The 21451-nt window shown below is 35.4% G+C and overlaps 1 protein-coding gene across 5 annotated transcripts in view; it reads right to left on the reverse strand.

Moving 5' to 3' along the window:
* LOC127517122 (membrane-associated guanylate kinase, WW and PDZ domain-containing protein 2-like) overlaps window positions 1-21451 on the reverse strand; it is a 105425-nt gene that overhangs the window by 7690 nt on the left and 76284 nt on the right. For 2 of the 5 annotated variants that reach the window (XM_051902340.1, XM_051902338.1), the window contains exons 13-16: window positions 4171-4371; window positions 2928-2995; window positions 2669-2818; window positions 1917-2055 (exon numbers count right to left, since the gene is read on the reverse strand). In XM_051902340.1, the coding sequence (XP_051758300.1) occupies window positions 1917-2055; window positions 2669-2818; window positions 2928-2995; window positions 4171-4371 (558 nt within the window). Of the gene's footprint in view, window positions 1-439; window positions 544-1916; window positions 2056-2668; window positions 2819-2927; window positions 2996-4170; window positions 4372-21451 lie in introns of all 5 variants that reach the window. The other 3 variants (XM_051902341.1, XM_051902342.1, XM_051902339.1) reach the window with 3 other exon arrangements.

Consider the following 21451-nt stretch of genomic DNA (forward strand, 5'->3'; position numbering starts at 1 on the left):
TAGAGCAACTGAAGCTTGAAATACCCTCTGAATGCTATGCATGTTTTGCATGCTTTTTCTGTCAAAATAACATAATGTCTCTTAATTACATTCATTTGGTTGGTCTATAAGCATATCATTAATTTGATTATTGAAATTTAAACGATTGACAGCCATATAATATTAAAAATATAATGTAATTAATTGCAATTTTTTAAGTCTAGTGACAGCCTTTAAAATAATAAGTTAATTAGCTTCATCTGGAATTACCAAAAAACATTACAGCTGTTTTTAAACTATTACCTCTTCTGTCATACTGCATCACAAACAGGTTGACATGACAGTGACTCTTGGTGTATTATCAACATATGACAGAGAGACCGGGAAACACGATCAAAGACGTTTAGACGACAGAGAAATATGAGAGAGATGTAGAGAAACAGTAAAATGGAGAACTAACAGGAACAGCTACCAACCGCGTATTTTCTGTCCTTCCAATCACATAGAAACATGGTTCGCCCAGCTTGGAGTTGGTCATACAGAGAGAAAGACTGGAGAGCTCCACTAAAGGAGGAAAAGAGGAAGGGAAAGCCAGAAGAATGAAAACAAGGAGTTAAGGGAGGTGGGGAGGTAGAAAAGTTTCCCTCATGGAAGTTAGAAGGAGAGTGAAATAGAAAAAAAATTAATAAAAAAAATTAATAGGAAATACAGACAATGAAAGATCAAAGATAAAAATCAAAAGAAAGCAATGAGATAAAAATAAGAATGAAGGGCAAATCAAATGAGATGACCCAAAATTAAAAGCAAATTAGTAGAAGTGAGTGTAAATAATGTGTTAAAAAGACACAAATAATGAAAGGGGAAAATATGAAACCAAAGAGAATAGAAAAAGGGAAAAGTCCAAACAAGAAAGCAGAGAAAAGCTGTTAGTAAGCTAATAGATACAGAGAAATATATTTTCATAGGAAGACAAAGATTGTTGTATAAAGACAGATATAGTCTCTGCATAACAGTAACAGTGGCATATATACTTGTGTCCACACCATTCATTAGAGCTTTTAACTTTTGAAATAGTTAACCCTGGGTCATTCTAAACCCTGGGTAAATGTAATCCTGGGTTATCTTAATTCACTTTCACACTGCTCATAATTTACCCAGGGTTAACAATTAATCCTGGGTATTCATGTAGACTGTATCAAGTATACAGAGTTAAGTCAAGTTATAGACTTTTCAGACTATAATGCTAAGAATGAAACGGTCTCTTCTTCAATCCAATTGTTGCATTTTCACAATTTGACATTTGTCCCTTCAATTCTGTCCCCTCCCCTGTTTATATGCAACATGCAGTGTTTCTGTGACTGCCCAAAGCATGTGAATATGAGCCCCACAATTGGCTGTAACATTCTAGCACCGCATTGTTCACACTGTACAAGTATGGCACCGCAATGCAGGGTTAACACCACTAAAAAAAGTGTGAAATGTTCCTTTACCCGGGGTTAAAAGCAGGGTTTAGAATGACGATAACCTAGGGTTAAGCACAGTGTGAAAAGCCCTATTGAATTCTACACATTCTATATGCAAGACTACATCTTCAAAATAATTTTTATTGTGAATTATTATCAGTAATATATTTAATTATTTATTTAACATTGATCTATTTTATAATTTTGCTTTAGCTGTTTGAAAAAGTAATAAAGGCTTTGCAATAGTGATTTTACCATGGTTAAGGGGATTTCATGTTAACAATGGCCCTTTACCACAGTTAAACCACTGTTACATACAGCCTCTCATGGCTTATTGCTTTGTACATAATCATATTATGTTATTTGATATCTGGTGACTCCATGATCCTAATAGCAATGTGAATATGACCATCATGTTTTAGATGATTTATGATAATGGGTGATGTTCAGCTGCCATCTGACCTGTCGTCTTACCGTAGTCAGGGACGTATCCATTTCCTCTTTTGAACACAAGGTGTATCCTACTTCCTCCGGTCCGGATCTGCTCCACAGCCTGACTGTGAGTCATTCCTGTTGTACTGTCTCCATTGATCTCCACCAGCTGATCGCTCACCTACAGCATACACAATTACAACAGAAATTAGTCACAATTGTGATTTAGACATTTTTTTAAACCAATTAATAAACATAAACATTCATAAAAGGACTATACGCCCTACATTATAGGACATAAGTGAAATTAAATACAATTAAGAAAATATTATGACAATAGTTTTTTAATTTATGGTGTTTGCCAAGGCATTTTTCAAAACAATCAGACTGACAGTAAACTATTTCCAACACTGATAATAATAAGAAATGTTTCCTGAGCAGCAAACCAGCATTTTAGAATGATTTCTGAAGGATCATGTGACACTGAAGACTGAAGAGTAATGATGCTGAAAATTCAGCTGTGTCAACAAAGGAATAATTAACATTTTAAAATGTATTTCAAAAGAAAACAGTTATTTAAATGTACAATAATATCTCACAATACTACTGTTTTCACTGTATTTTGATCAAATAAATGCAGCCTTGGTGAGCATAAGAGACTTCTTTCAAAACCTTACTTTCAAAATCTTTTGAACTGCATGAAAACTGCATTACACTTGCTGTCCCCAAAAAGCAACATTTTGCAGCCTCTAACACACACACATTTCATCTAGATCAAAGCAACACATCGGCACCTGAATTTTGTGGCTGCGTGAGGCCGGTCCTCCTTCCATCAGTCCCAGCACATAGAGGCCCATGTTATATTCACTTCCTCCTCTCAAACTAAAGCCGAATCCAGTGGGCCCTCTCTCCAGTTCCACACTGTAGTACCGCGTGGCATCCTGCTTTGTGTTTCAAAGTGGAAAAAAATATAAAAAAGGAGAAAGTTATTGTTTGTCATTTTTTTGCCACACAGCTTATTTAAAGGCATTGTAAGGTGAAGGTATTGCTCACCTTTGGTTTTGACCTGTGAGATTTCTTGTTCTTATAATCAGAGTCATTATCTGCTCGCTCTGAGGAATCTGAAGGGAGAAAGGTATTAGGATACATTTTTGTTTTAATATTATTTATTGCTTATAAAAAAATGATAAAATAAAAATTAATTCTTTAAAAAAGTAAAAATGCTAAACAGCATATTGGCTGTTATTATAAATCTAAACTCTTTTCAAAGCTCTAAATCTTTTAAATGTTTCAAGTGAAACATTATGAGTATTCATTAGAAAAAATATTGATAACTTATGTTCTTTTGACATTACATATCAGACCTACATATGTTGATTGACCAATAATAAAACAAAACAAATATGGAAACACCAACTTATTTTGTCTATTACTGCTTTTTAGTAATAGTAATAGTCATTATGTAACTTAAACAATGAAGCAACACAAATATGGGGATTAAGCAGTAAACAATAAATAAATAAATAAATAAATAACAAAACAAGTAATTAAGTAAGTCTTTGTCTCAAATTTGAGCTTTCTCAAAGTAGCTGCCCTTTGTCAAGATTCAAGCTCTGAACAACCAACAACCAACTTCATGAGATGCATCCTAGGATACATTTAAACAGTATTGAAGTTGATATGACATTTATGATATTATATATTATACTTGCATATTATACTTTAATATACACTGCCCAGCCAAAAAAAAAAAAAAATTGAATTTTAATAGGCACATACTTAAGAGTCTATGGATGGATCATTATTACAGTGATTTTTATGTTTCTAACATGTTACATGATTGGCAACGGTTCTTTTAAATTTACATCAAGAGGTGCATAAATTGTGTTCAAGATCTTGTATTGACAATGCAAGAGTCAAGCACTCTGTAAAGTCTCCTCCAGCACATCCCAAAGACTTTCAATGAAATTAAGGTCTGGACTGGGAAGTGTTAATTCATGTGTGAAAAGGATTTTTCATGCTCTCTGAACTATTATTTCACAATTTTAACTCTGATGAATATTGGCATTGTCACCCTGAAATATGGCCATGATACATGGTTGTTTAAGAAATGAAAAGCATCACACTGTTAGGGTTAAAAGAACCGTTGCCAAACATAAAACATGCTAGAAACATAATAATGATCCATTCATAGATTCTTAAGTATTTGCCTATTAAAATAAACAGCGACTTTTTTTTGGGCCGGGCAGTAAAAATAAAGTAAAGACAATCAACCCAGGTGTAATAATCCACGTACGAGCGCTGGAGCGGGGTACGATGGTCAAGCGGAGTGTGTTTCCAGCCCTCCTCAGGATCTGAGCCAGTTCTCTGTGAGGTAAATTCACCACTGATCTCCCATCCACCGCCTCCAGACGATCCCCAGGCCTGATCTGACCGCTGCGAGCCGCCGGGCTGCCTCTGCGTACCGTCACAAACCTGTGAGGCAGCAGAGACGCTGCTGCAGAACAAAGAGAGACAAATGGTATTAATTAAGAGTGCTGCTTGCCTCTGCAAAACCCAAAACCCGATATCAGGGTGTTTGGGGCATAGAGCATTGTTATGTGTTACTAAGGTGTTTTAGTCAGTTACTAGGGAGTTCTACATGGCTGCTAGAGCACTGCTTAGTAGTTTCTTACTGGCACTGATCTGAGAGAATCAATAATTATACCTCTGATAGACTGTCATTTCATTGGGCAAAGCAGAGTATGTATGAGACAGACTGAAAGAGAAAAGAACGAACAGAAACTAAAGATCTTCAGAAAATTTTGTTTTTGTGTTTAAGTGATGTTAAAAGCTGGATGGCAGAAAATTCAACTGAATGACTCTAAAACTGAAGTGTTCGTTTTTGGGTCCATTCGAACATACCAATATCCCTCATTTCTGTTGGGTCATTAAAGTATATCTCTTTACAATGGCTAATAGGTTAGATTATTTATTTATTTATTTATTTATTTATTTTTTTGGCTAATAGGTTAGATTAGCCAGTTCTGGAGACATTGCGAATGTAGGAATTGTTTGTATAATTTATTGTTATGTGTAATTTTATTGTTATGTAATTTTGTTACTGTCTTGCTTTGTGTTATACTTGTTTTTTTTTTATTTCTATTATTGTAATTTACTTGCCTGTGCAGCACTTTGGTCAGCTTTGCTGTTATTAAATATGTTATATAAATAAACTAAACTGAACTAAAATCATATTGCATTATTTAAATACATATCCCCTATGTGTACAATGAACATGCACAAAGACTTGCAGAAAAACACACACAGTTAAGAATAAAGATGGATTATCTAGAGGAAAGCAGATGAAGAAATCTCTGTGGAGATTTCTCTCTCAGGAGAGGAATGGGAGAGATGATAGATGGAGGTTGGAAAGAGTAAAGTGGGAGGGATTCAAATGGGACAGAGAGAAAGATTGCGAGAGAAAGATAGAGGGAAATTATTCATCAGTGTGGCAGGAAAAAAGTTACTCTCTCTCGCTCAATGTCAAACTCTTTCCAGGGTGGCTTTTAAAGGCATCTATCATTAATACACGGCTGAATCAGAGATTCTGAAGCTGCTAGATCCTCAGAAAATCACACTGAATGTCACCTACAGAAACCTGTGACGCAGCTCGCAGTCAGAATATCAATGCAGATTTAACGCAAATCCTTACAGTCATTAAAATCACAGTCATCGTTCCATTGAAGGTGCTGATATGATGTTAGGGATTACAGGCAGATAAGAGATTACAGACATCTGAACTGGAGCTAAAATACAGAAATGAGACATTTTGCAGTCTTTTTTTCATTGTAGGGGTTTACTTGAAGTGGTTCATCAAGGTATTCATCCAATTCACATGAGATAAATGCTATCAAATTTTGAATAAAATATAAATATTTGGCAAATACTGATACTGAAATTTATCATTTAATTTATAATTTTTATAACAGCATGTCGACTGTTACTATAAATCTATACTAATTTCAAAGCTCTAAATCTTTACATGCTTCAAGTGAAATCTTGAAGACTTTTTTTTTACATGCTTTAAATAAAACATGTTGTACATTAGAAAATATAAACTTTAGTTCTTATCAAATTTGGCAAAAAAAAAAAAAGAATGCTGGGAAAATGAACCTTTACTTTCAATATTCAATGTTGATCATTTGAAAACAAAGCAAAACAAAAAAAGAAACAAAACAAAACAAAACAAAAAACAAAACAAATCAAAACAACGAAACGAAACGAAACGAAACAAAACAAAACAAAACAAAACAAAACAAAACAAAACAAAACAAACCATGGGGACCGAACACCAACTTTTTTCAATTACCACTTTTTTATACTTTTTAAAACAAATTTCACTTAGAAATTAAGTGTATTTTCTTTTAAAATATACTCCTATAATCTTTGTTTCACTTGCAACTTAGACATTTTTTTTTTTACTGTGTAATATACAGAGTCCCACACGACATGCAGACAAAAATATTTAAATCGTGCACTCGTCAGTCGTTTCAGTTAAATCATGGCAACTAATTAAGAATTCGTTTACACAACTTATTAATTTGTTCCCTGGTTTTAGTAAATCATGGCCACGTTGAACTCATTTGTTCCATGAACAAATTATTATATTGTGCGCATGATTTACTTAAAATGAGGAAACAAATTAGTATGGTCACATGGTGACTTATTAGTAAGTCATTAGAACTAATTGTTATTTCAAGCTCTTCATGAGGAGCATCCTGGGATACTTTTAAACAGTACTGAAGTAGATCACATTTATGTTATATACTTGGCTGCTCTTCCTCAACCATCTGGTCAAACTCATCCAATAAATAAATAGTCAAGTATTTCCATCATTCTGACAAGCATATGTATCTGAACACATGCACCTACATTTGCTACAGTTGTTAGTTTGCTAAATCTGTTCTCTAATAAAACCGAACCAGCTGTTGAGTTTTTACTGGAAGTTTCTTGAATCAATTAGTAAGGGTAATGTCTGTGTACATATAAAGCAATAATAATCCAAAAGTCACGTGCAGACACTAAAGGGAAATGAGCTTGTAAGTCCACATCTTTGTCCCTAAAGTCAATCTGCCTGTCTCCATTAGCGTGTGCCATTAACGAGAACAGAAACTTGTCCTGTGCCGACCTACTTAGACACACACTCACATACACTCTGTTGGAGGCACAAATATTCACATGCCCACACACATCTCTCTTTCTGTCCTGTCTCTATTTTCTTGGGGATGAACCTCTGTTAGCAGTGTTCAGAGAAACAGAAATCTTCATTGATGTATAATGCTGACTCGCTTTAGCTCAAAGGGAAAAATTCATGCTAAGGCTTTTGATTTTCCCTCCATTCTCCCCAGCCTGAAGGGATATCTGTAAGAACTAGCATTAGCGTCTTGGATTAACATGACTTTCTATTACTTTGCTGGGCCGATGCCAGTGTAAGATCTGCCTAGGAGGTGTTACGCATTACAGATTCTGCTTTTCCTTAAAACACTAATTGACTGAGACCATAATGTTAATGACAATCCAAGTACTATTTGACTTTTAATGTTGCCTGATTGGCAGTCTGGATTTCATGTTAAGTGTCTAAGTGCCAAATTCTACACATTATAATGTTACTCAATATTTCATGAACCAAAAGCAGTTGTAATTGAATCTTATGTGACCTTTTTCCACCCTATTTGTAACCATTAATTTATACGTTAATGATACGGGTAGTCATATGTGGATTAATTGTGGATAAATATGTTTGCTAAATGACATTTACGTGCTCATGGTTGGCCAAGTTTAATAATTAATCATTTTGATCTGTTTTTTGGGGGGTTGGGGAGGCATTTTAGTGGTTAAATGTCTGGGCTGGTAAACCCAAAGGCTCAAATCCCATAATGGGAAATATAAGAAGAGGAAAGTGCTCGGAGTTCCCATCACTAATCTGTCTGTGAGTAAAGCACTTACTCCTGATTCCTCTGGAGGGACTGTTCCTGTAATAAAAATAAGTCACTCTGGATAAGATGGCAGCAGTAGCACGTTATGTATAGCCTATGTTTTCACAATGCCTTATAATACAGCTTACAATCAGATGTTTGAATAATAACCACAGTTATAATAAAATAAATTATAATACTTATCAAATATATGTACACAAACGTCCAAAAGTTTGTGATCAGTATGTTTTTTTTTGTTTTTTTGTTTTTTTTAAAGAAATTCATACTTTTATTCAGCAAGGACATTAAATTGATCAAAAGAGACACTAAAGACATTAATAAAGTTTCAAAAAATTTCTATTTCAAATAAATGCTGTTCTTTTGAATTTCCTAATCATTATGCAAAAACTATAATGGTTATAAATATTAAGCAGAACAATGTTTCTTGAGAAGCAAATCAGCATTTTAAGAAAGATTTATGAAGGATCATGTGACACTAAGACTGGAGTAATGATGCTGAAAATTCAGCTTTGCCATCAAAGGAATAAATTACATTTTAAAATATATTAAAATACAAAACAATTATTTTAAATTGTAATAATATTTCACAATATTACTGTTTTTACTGTATTTTCAATCAAATAAATGCAGCCCTGGCAAGTATAAAAGTCTTTTTTCAAAAACAATAAAAAATCATACTGACCCCAAACTTTTGAATGGTGGTGTATATTTTTATGACAATGATATTTTTTGTGCACATTTCCCATTGTAATTTTGTATCTTATATGCATATTTCTAGAATCTGTGTTGGAAAAAAGCAGCCTGTCATTGTAAATATGGAATTGACTTGATTTAGGTGACTTTATATTAGTGAGATTCAGATAATCATTCTTGTATTACAACTCATGAATTAAATTATGAATTATATTACATTATTGTCAAAGAATTAGTCTTTGGAGATTCAGTTACTGTGGCTTGAAAATTATAAATGACTGTTTTATTTCCTAATGTGCTATTAATAATACATAGATGTTGTGAACTTCTTCGTAAATACATTTTTATGACACATAAAAATATGTTTCTAACATAAAATGTATGCATTTTTGTGGCAGAGAAAGTAAAAATCTGAACTACTGGTCTGACCAGCAGCAGAGTTCAGTTGTGGAGTTCTCCATTATATAGACACAGGATTCAAGTGTTATTACAGCATCTGTTGTGACAAATTACTAAATGAATAACTAACAATGAATAAAGTCCTTTCAATATGAGAAAGTGTGAAGCTGAGAAAAACAGACAAGTAGAGTTACAAAATGAGCGGAGGACAGTTGTAATCATGTCTGTCACTGAAAATCATTAGTTTTCACACAATGCCGCATCCAGTGTGAGTCATACAGATTCAGCCTCCGGAAACACTTGAGCGCTGAATGAGAGTGCTGACGTATGTGTGTGAGTGTGTATAAAGAGCAGAGCACATTTACATTTGTTCAGAATCATTGTTGCTAAGACAACGTACATGAAATATAAACCACCTTTAACCTCTTAAACTTTTTCATATTTCATATGTTCGACCTCTCATGCCTCTTTATTTCTTGCCCTTCATCTTTCTTCATTTGATCTCATATCATCTGTCACTTCCTTTTCTATCCATTTCTTTACATTATCTCTCCATCTAATCCCTCCATCCCCCATCTTTTGCTACTCTTTCAGTCGAAGCAGCTGTTCTGTTGAGTCAGAATCATTATATAGGCCATCAGACTCAGAAAATACAACCTGCATGTAGAGAACAAACTAATTCAGCTATAAACAAATTGCATTCTGGGTTCAAAAAATGTACTTTTTGGTGCCAATGCCAATGGCGAGTGAATTGGCAAAATTTAACGATGATTTTTTCTTACCAGTCAGTAAACTGTGTTTTGAAGTATTTTAAATAACATATATAGGCTCCATTTTGTGTCCTCATGACAGTCAGTTAGCTATTTTTCAGTACATGTGTTATGATAAAGAGTGCAAGTCATCGTCTCTCAGCAAAATGACACCTGCCACAAAAACATCAAAACGATTTGTGATTCTGTTACTCACTGTGATATGCATCACCACATGGAGTTCTGGAAGATTTAAAAACTAATGATACAAGTTATTTATGATAACCTGCTGATGGTAAAATCATCAGAAGATGCACAAGTTTCAAGATGTTTTCTTAAGTAGATTTAAATTGTGCACATCATTTGCAGACTGTGAAACGGAACAGGGAAATTAATTAAATGAAATGAGTTTGTTTCACTCAAATAATAATGAAAGTTCATTGTACTTAATAGAAAAAAGTTGCGCAAACTCAAACTTTCCTTGTAGTAAGCTGAACTTGATATGATTGAGTTGAGTTGCAGCAGACTGTATAAATAAATGATTTATACATCAGACTATATAAATAAATGTGGAAATTGTGTTATTTTGTGTGTTTTTGCACAAGATTAACATAAGGAGACATAAGTTAATGTTTAATGTTGTGTTATGTTGGGATTTACAGGAGGTTCTGATATGTTAGTTTTGCAAGTATATAATGCAAGTATATAATGACAGTCTCTTTGATAATTATAATAATGTGTTATTTGCTATCTAACATTCAACCAAGATCTGAATGTCATGTTTATGTAAATGAACTGTATGTAATTAACATTATGATGAGTGGGGTGAGGCTGAGAACTGTGGGTGACATGATTGCTAATGAGAGACACCTGTGCACCACACTGGCCTTGCTCCGCTTCCACAGCTCTCGGCCCCGCCCCACTTGTCACAAAAATTAAGTAGTTCTACTAACTTAAAAAAATGAGTTAGTTTACTTAAATGTTTTGAGGTAATAAGTTTTCTCAGATGTTTTAAGTATTCTGAACTTATTGAGTTTTACAGTGCATCTGTGAGGGTCAAACTATCATTTATATAATTCAATTTAAATCATGTATTATGTTGCATTTATGAATAATAAATAATGCATCAATTGTTGGTTTTATAGCATTTTAAAGGTGAAGAGTGTTTTTTTTTTATGAGACTTATTGACTGAAGGTGAAGTGTGTAATTCCTGAATTGCAAATATAACTGCTTTCAAAAAGGCTTCTCAAACACTCCTGCCATTGCTCATACAAACAGATTGTCCTGTCCCAAACCAAAATGAAATCATCCTACAAACTGCTTACCTATACATGTCTGAGCACATTAAACTGGGATAGGAGAAAGTATTTTAATTATCATTGAAGACATTACACAGTTCAGCTTAAAGAGATAGTCCACCCAAAAGAAATTGAAATTCTTGAAAATTAAAAATCATTTACTCACCCTCATATCGCTCCAAACCTATATGACTTTCTTTCTTTTGTGGAATATAAATATATTTTAAAAAGGTTTGAAATGACATGAGGGTGAGTAAATGATGAGAGAATTTTATTTTGGATGAAACAAGAATGATGCTCTGTTAAGATTTGCTTTGATAGCTGAAAACTGTGTAACAATATTGGGCTTGAAGTATTGCTGTCATATGCTTTCCCACAGTAATGCCGACAAATGGGCCACAGTGTAAGACACATAGACACTTAGCCTTGATACCCTGGAAAGCACTGGACCACCTTCAAACAGGCAGTAAGTTATGGAGTAAAGCTGAACCATGTGAACAGCACAAGACACTTCTTATTCACATGTACACATATATAATTTTTTAAAAGACCTGACTGTAAGATTTTTTGAAGCCATCTACATATGATAATGTACTCCAACAGAGATAAAATTTACTTTTAGCAAATATACATGTGAGATTTATAGTGTTTCAGGAAAATATAGCAAAAATATTGATGACTCTTTCTGCACTACACAGATTTCTGTCAAATCAAATGCTAGATTTGGCTGTAGGCACAAGGCTGTAATCACAGCCATGCTTAAATTCAGACCAACAACATGATTGTGAGTGTGACACTGCTTTTATACACAGGTAAACAACAAAAAGTTAATATCGAGCAGCTATTGACACGATTTTGATACTGCTTGTTACTTTGTCTTTGCGCCACCAAATTAAATAGTTCCAATCAAAGTCAAGACAGAATGAACCGTTGAGTCGAACAAGCAATATACAGTAGTAAAGTTTCATTCCTGAGTGAATGTGTTTTTGAACAAATCAGCTGAGTGAATAATTCAATAGCCCCTTTCACACATACAGGGCCAATTTTAACGATCTAAGCACACGGTCTAAAGCGCACGGCGCAAGTGCATTTAGGGCGTGTCCGAATCCACTTTTGCTAGTTTAACGATGGGAAAAATGGTTGGCGCATGGTCTAAAAGGGTTGTCCCTATTCTCTTAATGAGTAATAGGTGTGTTTTGGCCGTAACGTGCAATAAACCAGAGTCTCGTCTCCCATTCCCTTTAAAAAACAGATACGCTCGTGCCAGGGCGAATTCGCTATTAACATGGCAGCATTTGCAAGCGGAAAAACCGAATGCTTCTCTAGCGAGGAGCGTGAGGTTAAAGCGCGTGACCAGACCATCTACTGGACAAGCCGGATTCCACCAAAGCATTTTTATCTTTATGCACACAATAATAATCTTTTACATTGTGATCCTTTTATTTTTAATATTTGGCATGTTTGTGTGCTGCTGCGCATCTCTGTGTGTGTAATAAGCAAAGTGTACGCACGCCTATAGGCGCACCATTGACTTTAGACCAGATTTTTGTTGGTCAATGGCGCAGTCTATTTCAGTTGCCTCAAAATAGCAACACACCAACAATGCGCCTGAACACACCTCGTTTTCAGACCAGCACGCCCATGGGTGCACAAATGAGCGCAAATGCTTTTGCTATTTAAACAACATGGTGCAGGATGTGAAAATGATAACTGCGTCAGGCTGAAACTAGCAAAAAACACTTGCGTCGTGCCTAGCACCGCATTGCGCCGGGTGTATGATAGGGCCCACAGTCTTTAATGGTAAATTACCATTAAGAGATCATGGGCCAGATTTACTAAACAGGGCAAATTAGCGCAATGAGAGCGCAATTCCAAAAAAGCGCCAATGGGAGTGGAAAGCTCTGCGCATGATCTACTGACGATGTGAGCATTAAAGAACACAGATGCAGCCAGATCATTTCCATAATGACCAAGGCAATCTACCATTTAGCGTCTGATTTAAGACAGGCTTTTTTTGGGCGTTAAATAATGGCGCAAACACCAGTAAATTGACTAGTGCAAACATTAGTAAATTTCCTTGCGTGATTCATTTAAATACTCTCCACCCATAAATTTTGCGTCTGAAAGGGAAACTCCTACAAATTCATATGCAATAAGGTCAGCCGCAAAAATAATTGTCCACCCCTTTTCAGCGTTATTTTTTCACTGCATGTCTTAGTAAATCCTGACAGTAGTTTTCTAACGCCAAAAGAGGGTTTGCGCTGGCACAAGCGGTTGGTAAATCTGGCCCCATGTGTGAACAGGACCTTTTCAAAAATACCGGTAAATCAGTTCTGGCAATTTACCTGTATGAAAAGTTGTAACATTACTAGTCAGTTACCAGTATGATGCTGTGTGTGGACAAAGAATGAAGATTACTGGTATGAGCATGTATGAAATTAAAATGCGCTGACTAAAGAAGTCTGCTTTGGGCCAGTCATAAAGTTCTTATGGAGATGACGCAATTACTTTGCACTGTTTACAGTTAGCTCCACTGCTTTTTAATAGTTTATGTAAATATGCGCTAGATGGACATCTTTGACCATTTTGCCGTGTCTTGCAGCTTTTTCAGTGTGTCGTGCTTGAGACCCTGGCTTCTTTTCCATTCATAAGTGATGCAGCTCTGCAGTTGGATACTATTATGCACTTCTCGTGTTTTTAAGAGCAAAAATGTGTTCTGTGTTCATCCCTTATGCCTGTCATTCAGAAGTCAAAAAATTGAACAGATAGTGAAACTAAAGAGCTTCTCCTCATACGGGCGAATGAAGACAAAGGCGCTGCATTAAAAGAAAACTTATGTCTGACATCACACAATTTAACGGTATTTCAGTGTTGATGTGTGAATGGTCTCTTAATGGTAAAAAGCCAGAATGCCATTGCTTGTGAGAACATTTGTTTATTTACCAGTAAAGCAATTCTGGTAATTTACTGGGATTACTGTGTGAAAGGGGCTAATGACTTACTCATAAAAAGTTACTTATTTAGTTCCTGAATGAGCCAATGTTTTTGAATGAATCAATTGAATGAATGATTCAGTGACTCACTTACTCATAAAGACAGTCACTTGTTGCCACCTACTGGCATAACCGTGTAACCTGAAGAAAGAGTTGCTGTAAAATCCACAGACTGACAGTCTGTCTACAACAAAGATGAGCACAGTGATACAAACAGTGCGGTCTTTAAGTAACACTGATGAAAGTTTGTAATATAGTAGCAGTCTTTGTACATCTTCATCTCAATAATAAAAGTGCTCCACAGCTGCTGAAATGCACTGGCTGGCACTGTAACACCATTCACTTCAGAAGACCAGCGCTGCATACTAAAATACAAGAGAGAGACTGAGCGGGACAAGAGAAAGACACAGAGAGAGTGTGTGATACTCTAATTTCTCATGACATGAGGAATATGTGCACAACTTGTAAGACATAAACACTTCTGACAGAGTTAGCAAACAGCAACTTGAACCAAATGGAAAAAAAAGTCTGTCAAGGAAATACATTACTCACCAAATGCATATGAGGAGTGAGGCAATAATTACAAAACATAATTAAAAAGATTACAAGCCTCTGCATTCAGTTACTGCAATGATTGTCTAAAATATATCACAACTGAAGCAGAAGTATGAATACGAGACCGGTATGAATGAGATGAAGACTGGTTATCTTGCTAGTTAATGAACAGAAGATGTTCTGCAGATGTGCTATTGATTTAGGTACAATGCAGTACTGCTTTTTTTGAAGCCCAGAGCAAAGAACGCATAGGGCTTTCGCACCGTAACAATAATAGCTGTGTGGTGTGTGTGTGAGTAATTTGTGGTCTAGGGGAATGTTTCAGTCACACTTTGTGCAATAAGAATGGAGTTTTGACAGCAAAAGCCCCCCAAACTATTTTTAACAGGTCAAAAACACACAGAGATGTTACAAAACACCATCAAATATTACTTTTGTGTAATTAGTTTCTCTACATAAGGACCTGAGTTTTGCATACGCAAAATACACACACAACTTTGTTTTTCTATTATGGTGGGGGACTTTCCAGTGATTTTAATTGTGTGTTTATATATATATATATATATATATATATATATATATATTGTATCCCCTAAAAAAAATGTATAAATTATTCCTCAACATATAGACGCATATCTATACCCAAACGCACTGCAGATATCGTCTGTCGTAACAGTTAAAATTAACAGGCCATAGAGCCTATCAAACCCCATAATATTAAAGCACTACATATCTCTCCCATTTAAAACACTCTGCATCAGCACTGACATTCTCCCAATAGGAATATGACAGCTAGCTGATTATCATTTTAAGAAATATGGGATGAAATCAAGTAAGAGAAAAAAACAAATATTTACGTTTGGAGTCCTTCACACTTTTCAAGGCAGACTGCAGTCTCTCCAGCATGGCTTGGTGTGTGCGTGTGTGTTAGTGTGTGTGTGTATGTGGAGGCAGGGTCCCGATCCCGGATCACACTCCGTTTAAATCCCCACACATGTGAGAGCGATTACGCGGAAGGGTCATAATGAGAAAACGAATGGAGGGCATAAACAAACAAGTGAAGAAAACAAAACAGAACGAGCTTCTGTCTCGCCGTGCGAGCGAGCTGCTTACTGTAGCGGGTTCATTTTCCTTTGGCAACTGGAGTCGGTGAATGAGAGAGAGGGAGAGAGGTGGACAGGCAGAGAAAAGGAGGGAATAAAGACAGAGAGATGGAGATAAGAGGAGGGGCGATAAGAGAGCGAACGAGATGAACGATTTAATCCTTGGACCACTGCAGAGCGGGGGGTGCCGATCAGGGGAAGGGAGGGAGCGAGAGAGACCTACATGCACATACAGTATGTGTGTAATCTGACTTTGGCATTGCTGATGCATGCTGGTCATGCCAATAAAAAGCATTTGAGGGATTGAAATTAATGCTGTATCAGTGCAGTGAGCATATGACAACACTGGTGCAATGTAAAATTGAAAATAGTTTATTGATAATTCACCCAAATATTAAATTCTTGTCAGCATTTATACAGCCTTGTGTCATTTCAAACCTGCATGACTTTTTTCTTATGTGGAATACAAAAGGTGAATTTTTGAGAAATATACTGCACATTGTTTTCCAAGTAAATGGGGCTGTCAATTATGTAAAAGCACTATAAATCTATCATAAAATACATTGTAAAATTGCTACAGTAAAAAACTGTCACTTGTTTAGCAGTAAAATACCTTACCATATATAATGAATAATGAATATATATATATATATATGTATATATATATATATATACACATATATATATATATATATTAGTGCTGTCAACGTTAATGCGTTAATGCATGTGATTATTTTTTTCCAGTTTAACACGTTAAAAATATTTAACGCAATTAACATAGCATCCATTTTTTCTGACATCCTTTGGTTAGCTTTACAATATATGATCACGCTCTTATTCATGCAAATCCTTTTAAACCATTCAAGTGGAATGTCTGACTCCTCACACACACACACACACACATCCAGTGTTGGGAAAAGTTACTATTAAAAGTTATGCATTACAATATTGCGCTACTCCCTAAAAACGTAACTAATTGAGTTAATTACTTTTTATGAAAAGTAATCTGTTACATTACTTTTGCGTTACTTTTTCTCACGTGGGCTGGGCTTGCTTGTTAGTTTTGTAATAAGAACAAGTTTTATTTTTGGCAAATATTAAGGCCCTTTCACACCAAAAGTGAAATGAATAAGCCTCAGGCTGAAGGAAATGCATATTTACAGCTGTACAGTAGAGTGCGCAACTCAAACAAACCTTTCAGCTGTGCTGCCATTCTGGATTAAAGAAGAATAGGATACAGGAGAAGGAAGTTTAACACTCTTTTTTTCCCTTTTTTTTTAATTGCAATTTTTGAACAATAAACATACAAAGGCAATAACATATTTTACATTAAATATTCAGTTTAACACTCTTATTTCTAAATCTAATCTAAAGACATTTTTGCTTATTAGTATGTTTAAATTAGAGACAGGAGAGCTTTCAGTCAATAAATGTGAAAAGTAACTTGCGTTACTTAAGTAACCTAAATATTTTGTTGTAAATTGAAAAAAGTAATGCGTTACTTTACTAGTTACTTGAAAAAGTAATCTGATTACGTAACTCAAGTTACTTGTAAAGCATTGCCCCCAACACTGCACATGACGCACAGAATATGGAAAGACGCGTGCCAGTATCATGCGCAAAGACAGTGTGCCAGAATCGAGTTCTCTTTTGAGCTTGAACGAACAATAACACATAAGCAGCCTTGAATGAGTTAAATAAAGTGTTAAACGAAAGTAAAGAGTTGTTTGAAAGTGGGACGCGTATGAGATCGAGTTGTGTAGCAGCGGCAGTGACAGCAGCCAATGCTGTCTGTCATTGAAGATAATCAAAGAACAAAGGTAACAGAGAAAATTACTCACTGCTGTTGACTAAAGAACTTTTGTAGCTTTAATAAGGATTAATCTATATTTAATTTAGGCTATAACTTATGCAGTGCAGACTGTTCGATAAATTTTTTCTGTATATTTCCTATCTAGACAGGTAGGAAGGACACAGGTAAATATGACATTTATTATGGGTTTATGTGATGATTGTTTTAAGTTCACTTAAATGGAATGTTTTTTTTGTTGTTATTGAATGGCTATAATTCATGTTTAAAATTTGGTAAAAATCTATTTCATCGACTGTGAATTAAAGCAGGGTTTCTCAAACTGGAGGTTTGTGAGGGAACTACAGGAGGTTTGTGAATTGCAGGAAAGCTAATAATTAATTATATCAAAGGTAAAATGAAAATTAAATAAATAAGGGCAGCATGATAATCGTGATACAGCTTAGTGTGATTATCAAATCAAAAATTGCAATTTAATTAAATAATTGTACAGTCTGCAGTGCTGGGTAGTAACTGATTACATGTAATCTGGATTGCGTAATCAGATTCCAAAAATTAAATACTTGTAATTAGATTATAATACGTGTTAAAATTCTCGTAATCAGACTACAGTTGCTTTTTTTATTGAAAAAGTAGTTCAAGTAAACTTCAAGTAAATATTTTACACCTAAGGAGTTTGGCTGAAAAAATTCATGGGTTGGGAGCCCCTGAATTAACATATAATTTCACGAGTTCACATATACATATAATTAGATAGAGAAAAGTAATGCGTATTTGGCGTGCTGTGCAGGGGGAGGGCTCCGAGCTCGGAATTTTGGCCCGAACCCAGAGTACTCCCCCCGGATGTGGTTATGAGAGATAGAATTAGAAGTGAGGAGATGGAGTGGTGGAGGGATGCTGATAAACTGTCAATCGAACAGAGGTACGTCTGCCGTATATATACCTCCGTTGGTTGATTAGCTGAATGCTTTCCACCTGTGATAATTAGTCTAATTATCTGCACCTGCTTCTCCCGAATTTTGTTAATAAAACATCATTTACGGTGAACAGTCACATTCTCAGACACCCCTATGAGAAATTATACATATGATTATATTTTATTAAATAATTTTGTTTCTTTTCATTTTTGTTATCAGTATTGTACATTAGAGTGTTTTTTGTTACAATTTGTGTTATTTAGTTAATGTTTACTGCATTATTTTAGTATTGTGTGTTACCCTGATGGTGTTTTGCCTTTGTGTGTATAACCCTGTGCACTTGTATTATTACGGTGGTTATCAGTATATTTTAAGGGTGTAAGCACGGTCGCCTTGAACTGAGCCCGAGCGTGATTGTCCCCCCTCCCCCCTCCCCCCTCCCCACTCCAATTCCTGTTCATCAATAAGGTGAGAACCAGACCCGTTATAAACCCAAATACACTCGAATTAATCGAAAAGTGTAATATCCAAGTAGTAATAAAGATGTTTGCCGTCGTAATGATGACAGTAGTGCACACAAAAGTAGTACATAGCTGTTCCATGTTCCGGCACGGTTAGCGCTCAAACTGCATGCGTACTGTGCTTGAGCCTAACTGAACCGTGCTCTGGCCCACTTCTTCCTAGGACGGCTAAATGAACTGCGCCCGGGCACGGTAGTTTGGTAGTTCAAGTAGATTAAATTGCTATTATATTACAATTTAACAAAACTGTACAAATTGTAACAAATTGTAGAATATACAATATATCCTATACACGGTCACCATAGTTTTTTATATTGAGTTTCTGGTAACCACAGGTGCCGGTTTTTAGTGTAAAATTAACACAATATTTACAGTGTAGCCCATAAAATTAATGTACAATTTTGCAAATTTTCTGAAGCAAAATTATAATTTAGTTGACAAATACACCAAAATTTAAATCGTTAATGAATAACTAAACTTTAAAAATGGTCAGTCCGTCAAAGTTTTCGTATGGCCACAATACTTTAACTTTTTGTGTTTCACTTCAGAAACAAAGTAATTTGGGTTTGGAAAAATCATAAAAGTGAATAATAATAATTTTTGGGTGAAATGTCCCTTTAAGAGATCCACTGGCAGTGGCACAACTAGGATAATCACTCTTATTGATTCATTGATCTTGTAACTCTCATGTTTTGCTTGCTGACAGAATTCTTTCTCTCTTTATAATTCTCTCAGTGTCTCCCCTGACATATCTTATATTGACATCATCTCTGAATTTTATATGGCTCTACAGTCATCAGCTGTACACACAAACACACACATTCAGTGTTTCATCAGGCATCACAGTCTCAAGGCGAACCCTCTTTTATCTCCATACTGAGCCTTTAATTGCCAGACATTTATGTACGGTACATGTGTAGGAACACAAATGAGCTACTCGATTTTTTATTTTAGGCTATTTTCCAAATAACTGAGAAGAACAGGATCAATTATATGAGCCAGACTTGATCTAGCATTGCCCATTTGAGAACTATAGCTTAACAAAACTGGAAACAAACTAACCAACAGGTCAAAATAACACAGGGTTTATGTGAATGGTACTACAATTAAACTATATAACTATAAAGTATAAACCTTAAAAAAATATATATAATTCATTTATAATACTGTAAAAATCTCAAATATTAATGTTGATTCTAATTTAGACTCTGAGGTTGTGTAAAACATCACGACAGCACATTCAGCTCAAAAAGATTATGAAATCAAGTCATACAGAAGAGAAGCATCTGAGATATTGATATACATGGAAACAGCTGTGACATTGGGGACAGGCACTTTTTTAGATGCTCATGCTTTAGTGATGCCATGGCCTCAATAAAAACCAAAGGAACACTGAGCAAAATGAGGTCATTGTGGGCTTAGGTAGGGGAGAGTGGGAGGGTGAAGGAGGGGTGCGTGTATCCGGGCCTGACTGTTGGCAGGCCTCGGTGTTGGCAGGCCTCTGTCTCACTGTCAGTCAGTCAACTTAATACAGCTGCCACTAAATAAGCCCAATTATGCATATAACACAGTCACCGCTTTAAATGTATCATACATTTTAACCAACAACATTAAATAGCATGGAACTCGATGGAGCTTCATTAATATAGAAATTTTGTGAATTCCTAACTACATTACTGTTCAAAAGATTGGAGTTGGTAAGATTTGTAATGTTTTTGAAAGAAGTATCTTATGCTCAGCAAGGCTGCATTTATTTGAACAAAAGCACAGTAAAAACAATAATATTTTGAAGATTTGTCATGCAGAGTTGTAGACAGACAGTCACAAAGTGCTGCAAACATGTCGTAATTTTCATAATTAAGAGATAGCAACCCGTGACTTTTCACTCTGAGCTGTTTATGTCCTCAGACTCAGATTTATGTTTTTCTATATGGCAACACTATCAACGCCAAAATGAATCTGCAGCAGTCAGGTGGTACAAGTCAGAGCTCTTTAAAGGGTTAGTTCACCCAAAAATGAAAATTCTGTCATTAATTACTCACCCTTATGTCGTTCCACACCCGTAAGAACTTCGTTCATCTTCGGGACACAAATTAAAATATTTTTGATGGTCCAGAAAGGTACTAAAGACATTGTTAAAATAGTCGACATGACAGCAGTGGTTCAACCTTAATTTTATGAGCCGTCGAGAATACTTTTTGTGTGCAAAAACAAAACAAAAATAACAACTTTATTCAACAATTTCTTCTCTTCCCTGTCACTTATGCAGTTGACGCAGTAAGCACAGTGAAGGCTTCCGTGTTTATGTCCGAATGCCGGCTCAGTATTGGCCAAAGCTGATCACGTGAGCAGCGCGACATGTGTGTGATGCTGACGCAGGAGCCGGACAATAATGAGTCAGCATTCTGACGTAGAACCTGGACGTAAAAAATGTATGAGAATGACACAGAAGAGAAGATATTGTTGAATAAAGTCGTTATTTTTGTTTTTGCGCACAAAATGTATTCTCGTCGCTTCATAAAATTAAGTTTGAACCACTGCAGCCACTGCAGTCACGTCA

Source organism: Ctenopharyngodon idella, chromosome 8, assembly GCF_019924925.1.
Source record: "Ctenopharyngodon idella isolate HZGC_01 chromosome 8, HZGC01, whole genome shotgun sequence".
Taxonomy (NCBI): domain Eukaryota; kingdom Metazoa; phylum Chordata; class Actinopteri; order Cypriniformes; family Xenocyprididae; genus Ctenopharyngodon; species Ctenopharyngodon idella.